This window comes from Oryzias latipes, chromosome 21 (assembly GCF_053564925.1).
Source record: "Oryzias latipes strain Hd-rR chromosome 21, Olatipes_Hd-rR_3.1".
In the NCBI taxonomy this organism is placed as follows: Eukaryota; Metazoa; Chordata; class Actinopteri; order Beloniformes; family Adrianichthyidae; genus Oryzias; species Oryzias latipes.
The window spans coordinates 9,783,911-9,806,499 of record NC_136257.1 but is presented as its reverse complement, the minus strand read 5'-3'; the positions used below and the strand labels follow the sequence as shown (position 1 = coordinate 9,806,499).

At 39.6% G+C, this 22,589-nt stretch overlaps 3 protein-coding genes across 34 annotated transcripts in view; 1 reads left to right on the top strand and 2 right to left on the bottom strand.

Moving 5' to 3' along the window:
• The window catches only part of lmo7a (LIM domain 7a), a 67,684-nt gene extending 64,522 nt beyond the window's left edge, over positions 1-3,162 (bottom strand). For 15 of the 29 annotated variants that reach the window (XM_023950988.2, XM_023950993.2, XM_078940009.1 and 12 more), the window contains exons 1-2: positions 3,033-3,160; positions 2,811-2,910 (exon numbers count right to left, since the gene is read on the bottom strand). In XM_023950988.2, the coding sequence (XP_023806756.1) occupies positions 2,811-2,879 (69 nt within the window). In that variant the 5' untranslated portion in view covers positions 2,880-2,910; positions 3,033-3,160. Of the gene's footprint in view, positions 1-2,810; positions 2,911-3,032 lie in introns of all 29 variants that reach the window. The other 14 variants (XM_078940008.1, XM_078940014.1, XM_078940012.1 and 11 more) reach the window with 4 other exon arrangements.
• Positions 3,163-10,021: 6,859 nt separating this feature from the next.
• uchl3 (ubiquitin carboxyl-terminal esterase L3 (ubiquitin thiolesterase)) lies at positions 10,022-14,065 on the bottom strand. The gene is made up of 8 exons (XM_004081455.5): positions 13,909-14,065; positions 13,116-13,244; positions 12,847-13,003; positions 11,500-11,585; positions 11,263-11,310; positions 11,105-11,180; positions 10,943-11,001; positions 10,022-10,635 (listed from the first exon to the last, which is right to left on the bottom strand). Exons 1-8 carry the CDS (start codon positions 13,915-13,917, stop codon positions 10,546-10,548), a joined length of 654 nt encoding a protein of 217 aa, XP_004081503.2. The 5' UTR covers positions 13,918-14,065; the 3' UTR covers positions 10,022-10,545.
• Positions 14,066-14,452: 387 nt separating this feature from the next.
• Positions 14,453-18,917, top strand: commd6 (COMM domain containing 6). 4 transcript variants are annotated; one of them, XM_011489313.4, is made up of 8 exons: positions 14,453-14,577; positions 15,266-15,367; positions 16,587-16,645; positions 16,922-16,987; positions 17,087-17,163; positions 18,212-18,380; positions 18,462-18,614; positions 18,698-18,917. In XM_011489313.4, the coding sequence occupies exons 2-8, from the start codon at positions 15,340-15,342 to the stop codon at positions 18,746-18,748; spliced, it is 603 nt and encodes a 200-aa protein (XP_011487615.1). In that variant the 5' UTR covers positions 14,453-14,577; positions 15,266-15,339; the 3' UTR covers positions 18,749-18,917. The 4 variants fall into 4 exon arrangements, with proteins under 4 accessions (XP_011487615.1, XP_078795979.1, XP_078795981.1 ...); XM_078939853.1 differs by having other exon boundaries at positions 15,266-15,419; XM_078939855.1 differs by lacking the exon at positions 14,453-14,577 and adding an exon at positions 15,068-15,182 and having other exon boundaries at positions 15,266-15,419.
• The last annotated feature ends 3,672 nt before the right edge of the window (positions 18,918-22,589 follow it).

The following is a 22,589-nucleotide window of genomic DNA, read 5'->3' as shown; positions in this document are numbered from 1 at the left end:
TTTAGTTATTGCTATTATTTATTATTTTTATTGACTTACTATTGATTTATTATTATCTATTTTTATTATTGACTTATTTTTGGGCTTTCTAAATAATTAAAGTACATGTCAAAGAGGTCTAAAACTTCTGAATGTTTAGAAATTATTTTTAAAAATTCTTTTTAATAATCTTTTATTTCAAGAAGTCCTGCAACAATGCATGTTTTTTTTTAAGTTTAAGCTTTTAAAGTTGACTGTTTCTCTTATTTAACAACAACAAATGGTCTATCTATCTATCTATCTATCTATCTATCTATCTATCTATCTATCTATCTATCTATCTATCTATCTATCTATCTATCTATCTATCTATCTATCTATCTATCTATCTATCTATCTATCTATCTATCTATCTATCTATCTATCCATCCATCCATCCATCCATCCATCCATCCATCCATCCATCCATCCATCCATCCATCCATCCATCCATCCATCCATACATCTGTCTATCCGTCTATCCGTCTGTCTGTCTGTCTGTCTGTCTGTCTATCTATAACTCCATTACTGGCAAAAGTAATTAAATTACAGTAATTTGTTACTCTGTAATCCGTTACCCCCAACACTGATTATCATTTTATAGAATGTTTTTAATTTTTTTTTAAATATTAATGTATTTATTCCCCTAATTGATTCAAAACGTTGTATAGTAAATCAGAGAATGTATTACCTACCTGATTTCTGGTATTTTTGTGTATCTTCAAGTTTTTTTTTTGTTTGTTAAATCTGGTCTAAAACACACTCCTTAATCCTTTGAGTTTGTGTTACTCTTTTTTAGTTCCATTGTCTTATTACAACTAAAGAAATCCCACCAATTCTTTATTTAATCCATTACATTTTTCTTCAGTTTGTTAGGTCTCCCCTTTATCTAAAGGGGTCTCACAAACCCTGACACTTCCACCTCCATGTTTGCTACAGTGTTTTTCCTCATTGCCACTTGGCCTCCCAGAGCCAAACCATTCCAACCACTAACACCATCAACATTGAACACTTGAAGCTTTCAGAATGTAAGAATAAACACAACACTGGCTCCACATTTCAACATGCTCTGCTAACCTGTACGTCACAGAGAAACGCTCCCAGCCTTTCTCCTCAATTAACAAGGAGCCCTGATATTGCAGTGGGGCCTGTGGTCTCAGGACGCCTTTGCTGACAGCCAACCGCCTCTGAGGAGACTATGTTCCCCGCCATGGCAGCTCACACAGGAATGTGTCCATGTGACAGGCTCCAGACCATTTAGTTGAATTTTTTTACACTACCACCGACCTCCACATGCCTCTGTTAAAAGGGCTGTGAAGCCAAGCAGCTTGTTAATCATTCCGAGGCAGAATCCAATAACCGCAGCACTTTCTCCTGGAGGGGAAACTGTTCTGCCCCTAGCCAAACTGTGGGGGGTTTATGTTCCTCTATTTATGCCAAATATCTCATTCATTTTCTTTTTGACATAACAGCTCAATATCTTTGTGTTTCACCTCCTGCTTAGACCTCTGTCCTCCTCTGTCTCCCTGCAACACCATGCCCCCCCCCCCCCCCCCCCACACACACACACACACTTTAATCAACCAATTCATGACAATGGGCCAGTGTGCAAAAATGAGACAGACTGATGTCACAAGCAAGGCATTCAGATTCCCCCAACTCGTGAAATTAGAGCAATATTTATGTAGCTACACCACTCTGGAGGGAGGGACGTGTGAGAGGAAGGCACGCATCGTCTTCATCATCAAAGAGATCGCCTTGGACTTGCCTTTAAAGTTTGGCAACAGAAGTTCAGCCGTTAAGGCAGGAACAGTTTTTGGAAAATCTGGCGCAATCAAAGTTCTGCACAAATGGAGTTATCCAACAGATGTGAAGAACAAAATCTGTTATTGACACCATTTTTGTTTCTACTTCATAGAATCAGAGCTATAATAATAAGAGCTGAATTGATCATTAAACATTTGCAGGGTGTGAAAAAAAGAAGCAGAAAAAAAGACATTTTCTTTTAAGAAACAATATAGGACACATTGCAAACTATTTGATACTTTAAAACCTTGTTTTTAGACATTTAAGATATTTTATTTATATTCTCAAAATCAGCAATTTGACAGTAGAAAAACTAAAAAAAAGCATAATTTTTGGTTCAAATCTATAAATGAAGTTAGAATAGCATTCATTGTTCATTTGGAAACAAAAAATAAATTCATGTAATAAAAGTGCTATATTTTGATTTTAAGAGGATTTACTAAGATGGGTCAACTTGTACTAAGATTGTTGTCTTTTTTGTTCACATTTTGTTTTAAAATGATTCATTTCCACTTATTACATTGTTGTCACTGTAATGGATGAACTACAATTAAGTATAAAACTAATAAAAAATCCTAAAACTAGAACTTATTTTGGAGATGTAGAATATTCAAGTAATTCTAGCTTATTTTTCTCTTTCTTAATGCTTGTGTGGAACTCTTTGTTTCTAGACTTTGATATTTTATCATAAGGTTTCTCAACAATTAAGTCATATTAGTACTTTCTGATTTTCTTCGTAAGATCTTTTCCTTTTTTTTGTTTGGCCACCTCTTTTTGCAGTGGAGAGATCAAGTTACCTGTAGTCAATCCTGTTGGTTACCTGAGATGTAAAGACAAGATGAAGCATACCTTCACAAATCCATCTGTCAGAGCTGCAGCTGCTGTACCAGTTCTAATGCAGCCCAGGTCCAGTCATCCAGCACCAAACATCAAATGTCCAACTCTCCAGCAGGAAGGTTTTTCTAAAGACATAAATCCAGACTCACCTCAATCCATCGCTGCGCCTCCTGGAAGGCTTCAGCAGAGCTGACAGTGGACTGCTCCCTCCACTCCATGACCAGCCTCTTCTCTGAGCTTCAGCGGGTCCTAGTGGTCCAGTTCAGACACATTTACCAGAACCGCTCTTCTCAGCCTAGAACTGTGCTGCCTTGCGTTCTTCAGCAGCAGGTCACAACTGGGCAAGGTGTCAAACTGCATTGTTTTCTCACCTGTCCTTTCATCCGACACACCTGTCCTGTCTCCCTTTGAGCGGCTCCACCTTAGTGTCTGGTCAGACGGGAGGTGACGCACATGTCAGAACGTGTTTTCAGGCTTCAGCAAGAGGAGTGGACAAACTTTATGGTGAGGTGTGGAAGGTATGAGAGAATCCACCGCACCGAGTCGATTAAATACCCCTCAGGACTGTTTGAACAGCAGGTTCCACCATGTAGGGGAGTGCGCAACCTCCAGGATGATCATCCAGTTTGGGACAAAAGTAATTGAATCGGCATTTTTTTCTTGGGCAAAAAAAAAAAAATCTTAATTTTTAAATAAGAGAAAGCTTTAGAGTCTACTGCGTTTCAAACACAAAGACATAAAAAGTTGAGCATCTGGAAAAACTGTTGGTTGTGGGAAAGCTCGATCCGCCGTTGATCACAGTCCAACACTGCCTCCTATTGGCAAAATGGAATACTGCAGGACAAGAAACTAGAGCAGTGTCTGCAACCTGTAAACTAGTCCAAAACCCATATACTGCTTTGTTAAAGACACCTGATTTATGATTTTGCAGACATTCAGTTTTAAAATGTTTCTTTTAAATATTTACAATAAGTGAATTATTGCAGTGTTGTATTTTTCCATATATAACAATGTAATTGTTTTTGCATTTGAAAGCAGCACATACAAGTTATTTTAAGAAAAGAACAATCTTGTGTCAACTAAGGTCCAATCGCTGCAGCTCTTGAATTCAAAATGTCAGAAAGTCAAACATTTTCAATTTTCTATCGTCTTGGACTTTGCAGCACCATCACCCTTTTTCTCCCTTTTATTGTAAATTATTTAAAAAATGTGTACATTCATCTTCCAATTGGTTTGTTCTCTTTTGGGGGCAGCTGGAGCCTATCCCGGCCACTTGCACATGTAAATAAAATATATACAGTACAGCCCAAAAGTTTGGACACACCTTCTCATTGACCATGAAAATTGTTGAGTCACACTGAAGGCATCAAGACTATTAAGACGTGGAATTATATACATACCAAAAAAGTGTGAAACAACTGAAATATGTCATATTCTAGGTTCTTCATAGTAGCCACCTTTTGCTTTGTTTACTGCTTTCCACACTCTTGGCATTCTCTTGATGAGCTTCCAGAGGTAGTCACCTGAAATGTTTTTCACTTCACAGGTGTGCCCTGTCAGGTTTAATAAGTGTGATTTCTTGCCTTATAAATGGGGTCGGGACCATCAGTTGTGTTGTGCAGAAGTCAGGTGGATACACAGCTGATAGTCCTACTAAATAGACTGTTAGAATTTGTATTATGGCAAGAAAGAAGCAGCTAAGTACAGAAAAACAAGTTGCCATCATTACTGTAAGAAATGAAGGTCATTCAGTCTGAAAAATTGGGAAAACTTTGAAAGTGTCCCCAAGTGCAGTCACAAAAACCATCAAGCGCTACAAAGAAACTGGCTCACATGTGGACCGTCCCAGGAAAGGAAGACCAAGAGTCACCTCTGCTGTGGAGGATAAGTTTGAGTCAGAGTCAGAGTCACCAGCCTCAGAAATAGCAGGTTAACAGCAGCTCAGATTAGAGAGCAGGTCAACGGCACAGAGTTCTAGCAGCAGACACATCTACAACAACTGTTAAAAGGAGACTGTGTGAATCAGGCCTTCATGCTAGAATATCTGCTAGGAAACCACTGCTGAAGAAAGGCAACAAGCAGAAGAGACTTTTTTGGGCTTAACAACACAAGGAATGGTCATTAGATCAGTGGAAATCTGTGCTTTCGTCTGATGAGTCCAAATTGGAGATTTTTGGTTCCAACCACCGTGTCTTTGTGCGGCGCAGAAAAGGTGAACGGATGGACTCTACATGCCTGGTTCCTACCGTGAAGCACGGAGGAGTAGGTGTGAAGATGTGTGGGGATGCTCTGCTGGTGACACTGTTGGGGATTTATTCCAAATTGAAGGCATACTGAACCAGCATGGCTACCACAGCATCTTGCAGCGGCATGCTATTCCACCTGGTTTGGGTTTAGTTGGACCATCATTTATTTTCCAACAGGACAATGACCCCAAACACACCTCCTGTGTAAGGGCTATTTGACCAAGAAGGAGAGTGATGTGGTGCTGCGCCAGATGATCTGACCTCCACAGTCACCAGACCTGAACCCAATGGAGATGGTTTGGGGTGAGCTGGACTGCAGAGTGAAGGCAAAAAGACCAACAAGTGCTAAGCATCTCTGGGAACTCCTTCAAGACTGTTGGAAGACCATTTCAGGTGACTACCTCTTGAAGCTCATCAAGAGAATGCCAAGAGTGTGCAAAGCAGTAATCAAAGCAAAAGGTGGATACTATGAAGAACCTACAATATGAGATATTTTTTAGTTGTTTCACTCTTTTTTGTGATGTATAGAATTCCACATGTGTTAATTCGTAGTTTTGATGCCTTCAGTGTGAATCTGCAATTTTCATAGTCATGGAAATAAAGAAAACTCTTTGAATGAGAAGGTGTGTCCAAACTTTTGGTCTGTACTGTACTTGAAGAACTTTGTCTGAACAGCAACTAGACACTGTTGTACAGCAGTAAATAAGAATATGTCTGCTTACCGGGGGACAGTCTACCAGCTGTCCCCAACTTACCCCCTTCCTTATATAACCTCATATTAGGGTGAGGGGGTGGGGGGTCTAGCCTGCGATGCGCCTTGGGGGGGGGCTACTTGGGAGTGGCCCCCCTCCTATGGTTGCCGTATGGAGTGGGCCCCCCCTCTTTCGGTTTTATTTGCACCTTAGACATGTAGGGTCCTTGGTAGGGGGGGTGCTTGGACATCACTGCAAGCAAGCAGCAGATGTCCTCCTGGCACCCTACCCGCCAATTTTAACCGCACCTTAGACATTTAGGGCCCCTTGGTGTGGAGGGTGAGGGGACATCACTGTGAGTAATCAGGAGATGTCCCCTTAGTGCCCTACTCGCCAATTTTAACTGCACCCCCCTTAGTACACACACCCCTCCCCCTTCAATATATACATTCAAACATAAACACACACACATGCACACAAACACCCTCTCAAACACCCATACACGCACACACATTTTACAAGGAAGGTGGGACCTGGGTCCATCTGTCCCCTACCCCTTCCCTGGTGGGGGGTGCGGGCCCCTTGGCGATGGCGGCCGTGTCCCTTGGGTGCCGGCTCCCTGGGCCCGGCGGTGCTCTCTCCGCACGGTGGGGGGGTTCATATTACACCTGAGCCGGGGGTGTTCGTGTCCCTGGGGGGTGGGTCCTGGTCCTTGCCCCTGGGCGCTGGGCCCCGCCAAACTTCCAACATGGCCGAGCCTGGTCGGGCCATATTTATAACATCCCTTGTGGGCCGCCCTTTTTTCCCCGGGGTTCCCCCCTCCTGGGCGGGGGCGGCGGGCCCCTGCCTTGCTCCTACCTGGACCAACCGTGGGCCGGGTGGGTGGCTGCCTGGAGTGCGGAGCGGGTCTCCCTTGGGGGGTCCTGGCTCGTACCTGGGGTCGGGGCGGGGGGATGCCCGGAACTCCCGGGTGGTGGTGGGGTGCTCGTCTGGGGCTGTGGGCGTCCCTCTCCGGTGGGGCCCTGCGTTGGGCTCTTCCGGCGCGGCGGGGGGCTGCTTTCCTGGCTGGGCTGGGGCGGCGCTCTCTTTCCCTCTGCGCCTCCCTGCTCTCTGGCTCTGGGGGCCTCGCGGCGGTCCTGTTGGCCCTGGCCTGGGTGGCGGTCTTGGTCGCCCGGGGGGCGGTTGTTCCCTGCCTGTTCCCGTGTGGCGTTGGGGGGGCTCCGGCTGCCGCTGCTGCTGCGGCGGGGGTATGGGTGTGGGGGTGGCTGGGCGCTCCTCCTCCTTCTTTTCACATTCCACCATCCATTTTAGAAGAACATAAACACTCACCTGAGCACAGGTGTTAGCTCACCTTTGCACTAATAGTTTGCATGATTGAATGAATGAAAGATTTCACACTAGTTGGTTTAAAGGCATAGGTATGCGTTCGTGAACACTATCTGTTTTGTGTGCATGTTGACATGTGGACATTTTTGCGGCTAGCAGGTGTGTTGATAATATTTGAGTGTGTGTGAACAGGCCCCGCCCTTTTTGTACTACATTTGAACCGTACCGTAACGATAAACAACCAGTAAACCTGTCTGCTCTATGCTGCTTCATGGTCTTACCCCCCTTCCCCTCCTATTATCACCCTCCTACCCCCCCTCTCTCTAACGTCCCTCTCTCTTCTTCCCCTCTTTCCTTTTCCGTCCGGTCCAACACCAAAGATTTTCAAACATGATTGAAATTAATAAAGTTTGGCCTCAATTACAAAAGGGGTTTATTCAGACATACCTTTGGTTTGTCTGAAGATGAATAACCCCTCTTGTTAAAATAAAATATGTCCAACACAAGAGGCCCTCAGCTCTCATCTGTTTGCCTAGCTGTTGGACAGGACAAGTTAAAAAAAAAAAAAAAAAAAAAAAAGAATATGTCTGCTTAAGCTATTATTTGTTCAAAGCATTAGTAGTTTTTTAAAGCCAAAGATCCACAATGCAAGGATAAAAGAGCTGCATGACCATCCTGTCAATGCCTGCTGATTCAAAGTTTCTCATATCTGCTGAACATTTAGTTTTAAGTGTCTCGGCCCACAATTTTACAAAGAAAATACTTTGTGCTTTTTTTCCTATCAAAACATGTTATTTTAAAATTTCTGATTCTGGGAATGAAAAATTAAATTCACCCATGTGTACTTGTCGCGCATTAAAAATATTTACCAGTTAAGAAATCTGTTCTGAATCAGATTTTTAAGCACTTATAGCTAAAGTTGCTCGAAATATCATTGATCACTTTATTATGTAATCATGTAACATATATAGTGATGCATCATAATTCAAAATTATTAACTAAGCAATTTTACCATAGATCCATGCTTTTATTTTTATTTTTTTGAAATGTAAATTTAGTTGAGACATTCTTCAGGTTCTTACTAGTAAAATAATAAACATTTGTTTCTGCAGTTCAAAAAGAAAGCTTTCCAAACCCCACGCAGTATAATTTCACATAACTGCTTTTCAGAAAAGTTTTTTTCTGATGTAGAACCTTTGTGAAGGTTTGTGATAAATTGGTGAAGCATCCAGGGTCTACCCTGTCTTTGCTCAAAAGTGGTTAAAATAGGCTCCAGCAACCCCATGATCCCAAAGGGATAAAGCAGAATTGGGAATGAATGGATGGATGGATGGATGGATGTTGTCTTTCATATATATGTGATAAGTAACCACCACAGTTGGCTAAGAATTTGTTAAGAGTGATATTACAGAGTGTTAAGACAATTGTATGTACAAGGGACAGAGATTTTAAATAATTATAGTTGTAAAAACGTTTTACTTGCCAAATTCAAGTGAACTGCAGACTTGCTACACCTGCATAAAGATTTAACAAGAATCTGCAAAGTGTTGCTGCTAGGTTGAAAAAAAATGGAAAAAGAGGATCAGAAAACATCTGTGGATTTTCTTTGCAATACGAGTTCGGGAAGTAGTCCTTATTCAAGTCTTGGATCCTGAGGCATTCAGATGATTGGATTATATTGGAATGCTCACTAAAATTTGGTACATTTGCTAAAACACAGCTGCTATTTACTTAAAGCTTTGCTATATGGATCTTGAAAAAGGAAGAAGTCCAACCATCAGAAATTTCAAACAGCTTTGCTGTGTGCTATGCCAATCTCCCGTTGCACCACATCCCAAAGGTGATCTATTGGGTTGATACCTGGTGACTGTGGAGACCAGTTGAGTCCAGTGAAGTCATTGTCATGTTCATGTTTTTCCAATCTTTTGTTGTCCAGTTTTGGTTATGCTGTGTGAACTGTAGCCCCAGTTTCCTGTTCTTAGCTGACAAGAATGGCCCCCGCTGTGGTCTTCTGCAGCTATAGCCCATCTGCCTCAAGGTTGGATGTGTTGTGCGTTCAGAGATGCTCCTCTGCAGACCTCGGTTGTAACCAGTGGTTCTTTGAGTTACTGTGGTCTCTCTATCAGCTGGAACCAGTCTGAACATTCTCCTCTGACTTCTGGCATCAACAAGGCATTTCTGTCCTCAGAACTGCCGGTCACTGAAATGTTCTCTTTTTTTGACCATTCTCTGTAAACCCTAGAGTTGGTTGTGTGTAAAAATCCCAGTAGATCAGCAGTTTGTGAAATTCTCGTCTGGCAACAACAACCACATCACATTCAAAGTCGCTTCATTCACCTTTCTTTCTCATCCTGATGCTCAGTTTGAACTGCAGCAGATCATCTTGACCATGTCTACATGACTATTGCATTGAGTTGCTGCTGATTGGAAATTTGCATTAACAAGCAGTTGGACAGGTGTGCCTACTGAAGTGGCCCATTAGTGTATATGTTTTCGGTATTTAAATTATTTTATTACCTTAAACGGTTTTGTATTTATTTTATCATTTATATCAGCTTTTACTTTAATACATTTTACTCTTTTTAGATTTGGTTTTTAATCTCGGGAGGCGTCCCCCACATGGTGACTAACCCTTTTTATGGTATGGGTTTGTCGCAGTGGGACCCCCTGGGTCTGGCAGCTTGCTTTGATCAGAGGGTATATCCCGTGGGGAAGTCCTCTGTGATCATGAGGGGGTCAGTCGCTGGCGTAAATAGATCCCCCAAATCTATGTTTCCTCATATCAGCATCAAGCCAGGTTTCCACTTCAGTTTGTATTTCTATTGAGTTTCATTCAGATGCCATTTTATATTTCATTGTGTTGGGTGCAGGGAGGCTTGAAGTCATTGTGTGTATTTTATAGCATTTCATTTTTGATTGTTTTTAGCCTGTAAAGCACAGTGTTACTGTTGTGTAAAAAGTGCTTTATAAATAAAGTTTGATTTCATCATTCATCCATTTTTTGGAGTTGGATTTCTTGTTGCACATGAAACATGAAGGTCTGGAAAAGCAAAGTTAATTTATTTTTGAAAAAACTCAAAAGACCAACAATGAAAATGTGTTTTAAACTTGAACTTTATTCGATAGAATACAAAATGTAGGCACTGTCCACACTGATGTCCAGCTCACCTACGGCAGAGGAGATGCACGTTTTGAGAACCTTCTGTCAGATAACGTTTGTGTGGACAGTTCCTTAGAAACTAATCGCATTGAATTTGGCGTCATCACATTGCAGGCCGTATCCTTTAACGTAAAAACAAAAAAGGAAAACACCAAACTCCTTTTGGGGTGGTCAACATCCTCCATAATCAGGATTTAAACATCAGTGCAGCGTGAAGAGTAGATCTGATAACTTCATAACAACAAGAGGCGTTTCAACATTTGTGTGATTGATGATTTTGACTTAACATTATTTTTTTGCACAGCAAAGCTCAAAGTTCATTAAATTTATATCATTTGTTAAGCTTGCATTTTAGTATTGGTAGTTTTCTTGATGACAGTTGATTTCCCCATTATAAAAAGCACTTTGAGTATTTGGCAGTAATGTTCTGTTTGCTTCTTGGGATGGAAGAGGATTTTCCTCAGAAGGAGTCTTTGGAGAGGGCGATGATGGTAAAACGGACCTCCTGAGGGTCACGAGCCATGAAGACTTTGCAAACATCGACAGCATCCTGAGACACAGACACGGGGAAGATCAGCAGATCATTATGCAACAGAAATCAAGCATTTCCACATTTTAGCTATGATATTTTCTAATCTCTAACGTTTCTAAAGAATAAAAATGGAACGAGGTTCAACAAGTTCTAATGAACTCCTGCCGCTCTCCAGAAACTGGCAAAAACAGAATAATACGAATTTAAAGACCACTGAGAACGCTTTGAAAATGGATCAGAAGATGATCGGAGAAGGACTTTAAACTTTATTTGAAACAAAAATGAGTTTCCTTTCAAGAATCTGCTTTAAAGTTGTTGTTTTTACCTCAAGTAAAGTATCTTCTGATGTTTTTCCATGGACAACAGGGAACGGCTTCCTGCCATCTACACGAGAAGTAGGGAGAATATATCGAGTGGCTTTCACACACTGGTAGATATAGCCAAAATTGCCACGCCAAATCCAAATATTTTAAGATCCTTTACTCACCGAGCTCATACAAGTGTCCGCCCACGTTCACGAAGGCTATAAAATGCAGATTGACTTTGTCATCTAAACTCGGCGCCTGTGCAAGACAAGAAGCAGCTTCTGTGACTTTTATGTGGAGATAAAGTTCAAGAAAAGCTTTTATTCTGGAAAGCACAAACCTCAGTCTGCCCTTCCTGCGCTCTGGATTCATGTATAACTCGTATACTCTGAAATACAAAAAAAAGATGCTTTAGCATTAATATTAGTTTACAATGTGTTTGTTTGAAAACATTTAACAACACATTTCATACTTTTGATGATTATTCTAACTTGATAAGTCATTTCTTTGTTTCATAGATGCTAAAAATAAAGATCTTGAGAGCAGATTGACAGACGCATCAGAGGAACCTTCCTACCTCATCCTTTTCGAGGAGGACGGCTCTTTCCTCCGGAGTCATTTTGGATGTTTGTTCAAGAAACTTCTTAAGTGGGGAGTCCGGTTCTAGAAGGAGAACAACAACCTACATAAATCAATATTTTTATAATGCATGTATTTTCATACGAAATATACCATTTAGGATTATGGATCATGTGAGGGTAAACATAGTGAAGGCAGCTCAAAGCTTGTTTGCCAACAAGTTACTGGTTTCCTCTGAATGCGTGTTGAGCTATCCACTGACTTTCAATTCAAACTAGAACAAAGTACCACACGACAGTCATGATGATCATGGGTCAATGGATTTAAAGGGCCTATTTCATGCAAAATCAACTGTTTTGAGCTTATAAATGCATTGTAGTGTTCGTTCCTCCCAAAAAAAACAACTCCAATGCGGTATTTTGATCCGTTTACGCATTAGTATTCCTCTAAAAACATGCATTCTGAGCACCAACCCCTCCCAACCCATTAGAATGAGCGAGTTTTCACATTGTGACGTAGATAAGAGTAGAACAGCCCCTTCCAGGAAGAGTCTGCACTTCCAGCACCGGCCCCAGGCTAACACAAATACACACTTTCTCCACAGAGCTACGATGATTGGCAAAAATGCTTTTATTAATTGCTTCCGAGTCCGGCTCTAGGTTGACGTCATGAAATGGGCGGCTCTCACAAAGAGTGAAAGCTCAGAGATTGAGTCGTCTTATTTCCAGGCGGGAAAAGAGTTCACAAAAATAAGTTATATTTCTTTTCTTTTTTTTTTATCCTTCTTTAATGTGCCAAAGGTAAATTATTATCATTTAGATGGATATAATTGACTCTGAAAGGCTTAAGAAAAGCATGATGTAGGCCCTTTAAAGTCTAATGCTTCAAAGGATGTGCCTCGAACTACTGTGTGTTGCAGAAGCACCGTTACAGAAAGCTTTGGGAAAAAAGGAAAGGCAGTGGGAGATTCGGATCAATGTGTTGAACTGATAATCTGCTTCCTGTATCAACCCTGCTGTTTGATTTCACATGGTTAAGGAATGTTCCACATGTCCGCCCCATCCAGAGCAAGATGAATGTCCAGAAAAACTTCTAAACTAGTTGCAAAGAAAACTGGCTAAGAAAATTCATTTTAAATACGTTTTTTTTTTCTTTCTTTGTTTAATTTACATGAGACAACCAATTATGGATTCCCAGGCAATTCTGTTTGGACTTTTGAACCATAAAATAGAAATATACAACCCACAGACACAATTACTAATAGAAAAGAAGAGACTGGCTAAATAATAGGGTCAATTTGCAGTTATATTTATATCCTGAAGATATAAGCAGAGTAAATACTCACCAAATTCCAGACGTGCCTGGTTGTTTGCCACGGCATGAATTAAGCCTATTGTTCCACAAGCATTTCCAATAGTTTGCTTGATGAAGTAAACATCAGGAGACACTTCCTGGGGCTGTTCTTTGAGCCGCTCTTCCTCTTCCTGCTTGAAGGCCTCATACTGGATGGAAAAAAATCAAAGCACGTCTCTCTTAGAAATTCAACTGCAGGACATTCTGTGGCTCAGCAGCCGACTACTAAGCGCAGTAAGGTGCTTTAGGAAACAGGAGTACCTTTTCTGTGACCGGGAAGAGGAGCAGAACTGCACACACGGGTCTGGGTACCATGCTGAGCAACTCTGGATCCAATCCGTACACGTCTCCAAACTGCCAGGTTGGCTTCATACCCAAACAACTGACAAACTACACAAAAAGCAACACAAAGGGAAACCCAAAAAAACCATTATAAAATATGTAACCCAAAAATTTGCATCAGACATAAAAGGAAGGGCTTAGTTTTACAAACAGAAAAGAAACATGGTCCTGTTGAGGAATACTAAACATTTTTTTGTTTAAATTATTTCATGGGTACTGCTTTAGTAAGCTGTTGCCTTCAATTTTCTATTGTATTTGTAATCTTTAAACACAAAAAAAGCATTTAAAAAAAGCCAAACCCAATTCGTAGAATAATTAGTTGGATTTCCAACAAATGGCGATCAAAAAACTGATTTTGTGGGCTTTACATTCCTTTTTTTTTGCGTTTTAACATGAAATAGTCTAGACTTTTTCAAACATAAGATTGTCAGGAAACAGTAAAGTAGTGTGGAGTATAAAAGGGCAATACATTGTGTGTAAATCTTTTTCAATAATAATAACTTTAGTCTATGAGTTGGTGAATTGAGCATTTTTTGTGCAATTCATTAAAAAAATTATTACAAAGTTTACTGCATGATGCAATTCTTATTATATTTTGATGAGCTAACAATATCTGTGCATTCTTCTCACTGTGCAGTCCCGAACTGAACACTTACAACTACTAGTGTTAGGCCTGTCGCATGTTAAAAAAAAGAAAACAGGAAGCACTCACCTTAGTCATGACCTAAAATAGAAAAAATACAAAGAGAAAATGTTAATTAATAACCGTAATGTCAAATTTATTTTAAAACAACTACAACAATTTTTTAAATGTCAACACATTTCTATTCTCTGCTAGCTAAAAGTTAGCTTCTCGCATGCTTGGGAATGAATGACTCAGATAAAAGAGATATTCATGAAAAAGTTCATACTTCAGGATTTGACTCCAGAGGCAACCAGCGTGGAGAGGCCATTTTAAATATCCCTAGATATTATGTTTACTTTTATACAAAAAAGGAGCAGAAGATGTTTACAAAAAGAACCTGACAGCTGGAATCGCTTCCGTATTGGAAAAAGGGCACCGCAATGTTTTCAAAAGACGTGGGGGTGAGCGGTCCAAATCTATTTTAAAAGCACTTCAATGTTAAACACTTTTTTGAAATGATATTACGGAATAAGTTATATTATTAATAATAAAAAATAAATCAAATCAAGTAATGCTTTAAGTATATATATTTTCAAGTTTTCACTAAGTCTGTCCACCATCAAACGAACAATGGACAGTTCCAATCTATGGGCGTGGCTTAAATGGATGTATGGGGTTTTGTGATTTCCATTAAGTTTTTCTGACGTTTTATTGACAAGGAACGAGTGTTTAAATGCAGCAACTTAATATGCTACAGTAAGTCAAAACACTGACATTGACGTAAAATGATAGCAGGTGTTTGCAGAGGAATTTTTATCGTTACTGCAGCACCCGAAGATGTTTCAGGATGTTGCTGGATATGAGAACACATGGTTTACATGATGCTGTCTAATTTAACCAACAATATTATCCTTGCACCGAGGACTCTTGTATTTAGCGTTTTCTTCTTCTTCTCTCTAATAAATCCAGTCTGTCTTTTCAGGCGATTTAGTCGGTACCCATCTTCATACAAAATTTGATATTTATTTAATTTAATTTTTAAAGAAAAAACATATTTAATACCACTGCATTGCAAATTATTGTTACATATTCTGTCAGGTCTCCACGAACGCATGCGTGTGTATTCATCTATGTATCATATGTTAGATGTCCTGGTTGTCTCTCTCAAATTTTTCTATTTTACTATTTTAATTCTTCGTGTTAATAACTGTAGGAATTTATTTGTATTTAAAGAAACACGATTCTACTTAAGCATGTTTGGATCAGCCTTGTTGAGCATCAATATGAAATATTTGTTTGCTGATACACTCCGATACAACAGGGGGCAGCATTCGTCTGAAAGAGTAGGAGCGAAACAGTTGGTAGGATTTAGCAGGCGGTGTCTGCCCAGTTGTTTGTTTTCTTATTTTTGATCCATGATAAACCACTTAAACAATCTTTGAAGGGACAAGAAAATACTATTTCCGAGGACTCTTAACCATTGATGTCAGTCTACAGCGGAGTGGCGAAAAGAGGAAGATGCCTGCAGCAGAAGAACCAACTTCCGGTTAGTTTAAACCGACTCAGGATAGCAGCAAACACGTCCAACGAAATTACTTGTAGGTTTGCTCCCTTTTTTTAAAAGAAATTCTGACAACCTAACACCAGTTGTGAATTTAACTGAAATGTTTGTCGTTGTCTTTTTACAGAAAACCTTTAGGTAGATGTTACATAGATTTTTACTTGAAGTTCCTCAGATCCATAAAATTAGAGTTTACAAACATCACTGATATATTTGATGTTTTTCTTTCTTTAAATATATGAACGAGGCTGAGTTACTCCAGATTATCCATTTCATTTTTAATTTTCGTGTTTATTTGCTAAGTTTAACAAGGGGCAGTTTGTATGCTTAATTTCTTCCCTTAGCAAAGGTATGCATAAGACTTTAGCTAAAAGTTTAAAGTTTAGCTTGTAGTTTACTTTTATATACTTCATATATTGTAAACTTTAGTTTACAATATATGAATTCAGTTGGAATACTTCCTACACTACAGGTACATGGTCTATAGCAGGGATGGGGAAACCTTTTGACACAAAGAGTTCTGTCAAATTAACAGGAAGGCAGGAGCAGATATGTGGGGTGTTTCGTTATTCCACCTCTTAAGAGAAAGAAATCACATGGAATCTGGATAAAAAACATGCTATAACTTGTATAAAAATATAACATGTCTTAAAAGAACAGAACATTTTGGATTTTTTGTTTTCTTATATTAGTGGTAATAGCACCAATGGGTTGATGTCCCTCATGGGTTCATGTGGCGTTCATCGGAAAAATGAACGCCCGACTCGGAAAACACATGAATGTCAGAAAAAACAGCAAATCTTCCAAGACCACATGAATGCAGAATAACTTTCTGCACCTAAACAAAGGTCCATGGTCTAGGGAGACACCAGAACTACAGGGACAAGAAAACATTTATGAGGATTATCAATGTAAGTTATTCCAGTTTGGCAGGATATTAAATAGTTTAACAGGCCGTATATGCCCCCGGGCCGCAGTTTGCCCATCCCTGCTCTATAGTATACTGGCTATAATTATACTGAAGTTTACTTAATAAGCAAAGAGTTATAATGTGCCTATTCCTCTGAAAGGTAGATAAATCTATATTTAACATTTTAAAATTGGAAAAAAAAAAATCATCTAGAAACTATAATGAATTCCTAAATAGAGACATACATGGATGTACGTTGTCGATATTTTTGTCTTGAACTTTTCTTTGTTTTAGGTATGAACAGTGTTGTTGACAACATCTGCAGACTTCCTCCAGATCTGTTCACTGAAACGGTGAGTTGATTTAATCCTAAATTCTCCGTTTATCCCCATTTTAACAAGTTAAAGACATGAATGAAAGTGGGCAGGATTTTTAATTAACCATACAAAGGAAACATTTCAGAGTAAAATAAAAATGTAGTTACATTTCTTAGTCTTAGAACTCTAGCTCCACGAAAATAAAATGCTTTTCTTTTTACTATCAAATTTAATAGGATTTAAAACCTAACAATCATTCCCTATTCCTAATGTATGGCTCAACTTGTAAAACAGGTTGTTTGATCTCCACAGAGTCAGCATATTCTGGTTTACCTTCAAGGGCATACAAGCGGAATAGATTCAGCTGAAATTTCTCACGTAGGTCTTTTTTTATTTATTTAAATTTTTTTAGTTTTTGTTGACATTACTGTTGTCCGTCTTACCAACTTCCTATGTGGGACTTTTGTCTCCTTGCAGAAATTCCTGCAGGCTGGAGTCGGACTTAATCATGAAGCTCAACAAGAAATTATCCGATTTCTTTTGTTAACATTCAGGTATTTCTCTCATAATGTTCACATTACAATTTTTAGCTAGTCATACTGCCCCTCTTCCACTATGGTGGATCCAGTGTTAGACCAGAGGCTAGAAACACAATTTTTAATGTTTAATAAAACTGTAGCTAATGTCACATTACAGTATTCCCTCACTTATTCCTGTTTCACGTATTCATAGATTATTTTTTCCAGTCATGTGACTCCTCCAATTCTTCTCAAAAACTCAGCTTGTATGAGACTTTTGCGTTCCAGGGAGGAATATCTGAAAAGGGGAGATGAAGAGCACGCCGGCCTGTCGGCTTCTTTGCCAGCTGCTAAAGAAAATTTCAAGCGAGCAAAAACATATTCTATCGGTTCCTGAATCGCTACCAACTTAAGTTTGTATCCCTGCACTGAAAAATGGCATCAGAAGCGGCAGGAAAATATCCTGCAACGTTGAAGAAGATAACCGCGATAAAAAGAGTCTAATATTATTTCTCTTTTGCAAAAAATAATCATATTGATGATGATCCTGATAATTTATTTTGGACATACACTTTAAAATGAAAAATTAAAAAGAATACACAAAATATCTGAAATGGAGTAAGAAGAAGTAAAAGCCTTGGCCAAACTTCTTCCCACACCCAGTCCTCCCACCATCTGTTATAGTGTGTTATATTTCTTTATTCAAATAGTTGTGAAACAGGCGCAGATGAATAAATGTTGTTTGAAAAAGATCTTATTTGTGACATAGTATTTTTGTTGCACTGTTAATGTTAGGTTGGGGGTTTGAGAGGCTGTAAGATAGCGGGAGAGAGAGTATACAGATGGATGATGGGAAATGAGGGTGGGGTTGCTCCAACACAATAGTCCCGCCCACAACTCAGGCTAATTTCTAATGATCTCCTGCCGCTCTGCAGAGAACTATGTCCTAGAAAAAGACACAGGTTTATGATGTTGGCTAAAACGGCATATTCATAATTTAAAGACCACTGGGAACGCTTTTACAATAGAGCCAAAGATGATTGGAGTGGTGTGAAGGTCATGACGTCATGCTTGCTGTCATCAGGTCAGCAGGACAGAGGAACATCTCCGCTGATGAGCTGGTGTCAAAGCTGGAAGAAGGCAGTCTGAAGTGGTCCAAAGCCTCCCTTCAGGTTCTGCACAGGCTGTGGAGTGAACAGGGCGCCGCAGTCCACGCCCAGCAGGAGGTCCAAGCCGCGCTCCGCATCGGTCAAGTGCGTCCACAGTCACTGCAGTCCGTCAGTTCAAATAGTTGAGTGGACGATCTGAGCGTGCGGATTTTGCGTTCGCTGCAGGTGGTGGACGTGCAGTGGAGGCTGGGGATGGCGGTGAGCTCAGACATTTGCCGATCTCTCAATTCTCCGTACGTTACGCTGCTGCTGAAAATTGCTGAACCCTCTGGACTGATCTGTCAGAAGTCCTTTGAGATGAGTGTTCCACAGTTTCAGGTGAGCCTTCACCCACAGGAGCTTTGATGTTCTACATTTAGGAGGCCACGCTGACGCTCATGTGTGGTTTTTTTCTCCTACAGAACTTCCACAAGCAGTTTAAGGAGATGGCTGCTCTGATGGAGACTGTATGAGGATCAGCCACCACCTGTTTTAAACACAACCATGAACTGCATGAACAAGCTAACACAAGGATTCCTCTCCAATGATCTCAAAATTACTATAAATAATTGTTTATCTGCACACACGTCCTATTAATATATTTGAAAATAACCGTCTTCAAAATAAATACCTAGAGTTAAATACCTTCTTTTCAGTATTTTTGCAGGTACTTATAATTTCAAATGAGTTTTGCACAGATGTCAGAAGGATCCAACTTATTAACTTCCTATATAAAAAACAAGCAACCATTCTTTCTATTAAAAAGACCAAAAAAAAGTGTTTTCTTTTATTTCCCCCCCAAACAGAAAAAAAGATTGTAGACTCGGGGAGAGCTGGCATTTCAGTATCTGGGCACCTACAACCTGGAATTTACTGCAAAGAACAATTTAAATCACACAGCTCACAACTCTGTTGCTACTCTAAAATAAAATCACTAACATGTTTTTAAATTGTATAAAGGGTTGTGTAGTAATTTGCCTCCTGAAAAAGAGATCTGTGGATCTCAATGGGACTTTCCTGGTTAAATAATGGATACAAAAATATACAGTGCTGAATTTAGACCAAAAAAGGGACTATCAAAAAGCAAAAATACTGTTAATCTGCTCTAATAGTGGTTTATAAGTACTGTATTGAAGTGTTTTGCGATATCTTAGCTCATCGGCCCATGGTTAACCCTTCAGCTTTTGTGTTTATGCATAAAGATGAAACACATGTAAGCACATTTCATATTCAAAATCTATTATCAAGAGTGAACAGGGATGGGTGTTTAGCTTCATTCCCTATTTATTAGATCAGGTATCACAGAAATACATGTGATAAAATAGGAGTTTAAAGAAAAATGAGGAAAAGAAAAAAAGTAGCGAACACCGAATCTAATACTGAAAATGACTGCAAAGCTTGAAATACTATGTTTTTCTGTTGCCCTAGAGGCTCAATGTAAATGTAACACAGACTAAATGTGTTCATTTGAACCACGGCATTATCAACAGTTTTTATTTCTAGTTCTAATGGCTTCAGTAAAGTCCTGTTAGAAACTATCAGAGCATCTTGGTTGTTTTAAATCAGCAAACCGATGACTGATGTGTTTTCTTTTAATGCCGCACAAATAGATTTCTCCACTGAGCTTAAAGAAATTAACTTTTATGCCAGGATTGCTAAAAGTATAAGTACTTTTTTACAGTAGAACTGACTACCTAATATTTTTAAAATTTCTATCTAAATTATGTGCTTTTGACTTAATGACTGAAATGCGACATACTCAGTAACTTTTAATTTGACTTTGATTTTACATTTGTTTATGAAAGATTTAGTGGATCAGTGATGTCATTTAGAGCAGATGTTGTCAGGTGGGGGGGGGCTGGTGAGCAGGAAGCACCCAAAATGCAGAAACGGAGGCACACGGTTCCAAGGCAAGGGGTTTATTCTAAACAAAAGGCGCTGCAGAGCAGGAACATGAAACTCAACTAAACTTACTGTGGCATAGCATGAAAACATGGCATGAGGGAAGAGCCGATAAAGACGTTAAAAGACATTAATGGACCAGCACAAGAGGAAGGCAGAGACGAGACTTAAATACAGACAGGGCAGACAAGGCACAGGTGAACATGATCAGGACAGATTGGGACAAAGGAAGTAAAACTCAAAAACATGACAAAACAGGAAACCTTTCAAAATAAAACAGGAAACAGAACTCAACCATGACAGAACAAGACAGAAAGAAAAAAACAAAACAAAGAAACCCAAACCATGACAGATGTAGGCTTTGTTTGAGCTTGGCTGCATCTGATACCCTTTACGTCTTACTGTAGCTCCTTTTTCAGTGAGCTATTATATGTGGAAACTCTCTGAACCACAAAGAGATTTGTCTCCTGGTCTTCCGAGTTCATCTTGCAAGTTTGTGACCTAAAAGGAAAAGTATTCTGTATGTGGAGGCTGCAGCGTCTCTCTGAAACGTAAATTTGCACAGTGAAACCCTGTTCTGACTCTGATGAATCGACTCGTGTGTCTTAAAGGTAGGAGAAGGAGTCCGTCTGTGATCCCCTCTTCGGGAGGGGGTCACACTGCCTCCCTATGTACAATAGCTCTTTCTATACTTGCTAATTCCTGACGAAAATGTGTCAGGAATATTTTCTCCTCAGCCAGAGTTCAGATGCTGATGAATTAGCGAAAACATATTTTCTTTAATGGAATTTAGACCCATCTATACATGAGTATGTGGGTGCTGGAGTGAAAAGATGAGTTTTGATTACGTTTAAAAAAAAAAAAAAGTATTTTAATGAAAATGTCAGCACTTTTTCTCACAAAAAAACCCCTTTTTTCATAAATGTGCTTGCTTTTTGGATTGTTCTGAAACTAATTTTATTTTCTAATTGTCTTTTTCCTTCCATAGTAGATGTAAACCTTATCTAAATCTATTTAATATCCCAGGTCCGCTTCACAAACTCTTGCAAAATTCAAATCAAATCATAAGTTGTTTAAAATTTGAGGTTTAGCGGTTTTTAAAATAGACTTCTAATGTTTTATTTATGCACAGAGCAGGAGAGGCAGGTAAATGTCAAGCACCCCCTTGCCAGACGAAGATTCTGGAGGCTTTAAATACAAAAAATACCTGCCATTTTCATTCATTTGTGGATTTTTTTTAGCAGGGCACATTTCATAAAAGTTTTCTAAGCTTCTGTAGACATCAGTTTCTTTTAACAGTTAAATGTGTTTATCTTTGTAGTTTTAATGTTCATATTTTTGTTGCTCTTGCAGGTTTTGTCTTTAGGTGCACGTTTTAAGGACCCATTCTGATGCAAATCATGTTTTTTTAATATTTTTAACATGGCCGTGTCGCATTTTTCTGATGATTGAGGACATATATAAAGAAAATTAAGCTCAAAATTGCTTTTCTGAGTATTTCTTTATACAAATCGTTGTGAATCAGGAGCAGATGGAAAAAGCATTTGAAACAGAGCTCAATGTGATGTAAAAAATGCACTGGGCGGGCCACAACCTCCCTGCTCTGCTTCATTCTGATGCATCCACTTGCAGACAACAAGATCCACGTATGTCTTTGTTTTCCTCCTCTGCATGGCTGGATAGGTCCAATATTGACCCATATTTTTGTTGCACCACTAATGTTAGGTTGGGGGTCTGAGGTGCTTTAAGATAGCGGGAGAGCATGTAAACAGAGAGCTCTCAGTATTGGAGGTGAAAGAAAGGCAGTGGCCGTCACAAGCAGTGGTGCATTTCAAATGAACTTCCGCCACTCTGCAGAAACTATGTCCTAGAAAACGACAATTAAAAAAAATGACCAAAACCAAAACCGGCATATTTATAAAAAATGGGAACACTTTTACAATAGATCAAGCAATGATCTGAGTGGGTCTTTAGTTATCTGCAGTTAAGAAGATGTGCTTTTTCCTTTAAGTTACTTTTTAAAAAAACGTATGGCTATTTGTCATTATTTGTTTATATCAGAATCCAGCTGATTTGCCTCCAGTGAATCTAGTAGTGATTTGATCCTGAACAGATTTTATGTGGGACAGGGGCTATTTTGGGGATAGACGGAGTTCTAAGAATCATGTGGGAGGGGGCGCTCTTAAGCAGGGTGTGTGTGTATGGGGGTCTCTTCATTCGTCCGTGTATTGTATACAATATCAGGTGGGACTCCACCAATACAGCAGGATCTCCAGCTGCTTGTACACAACAGCTGTGCTCCGTGAAATTTGGGTTATCCCCTCCACTTCTGCTGTGTTGAGAGTGGGACAGCACTCAGCGGAGTTCTGGTGCCACACACAGACGGAGCACACACTTAAACCGCCCCGAGAA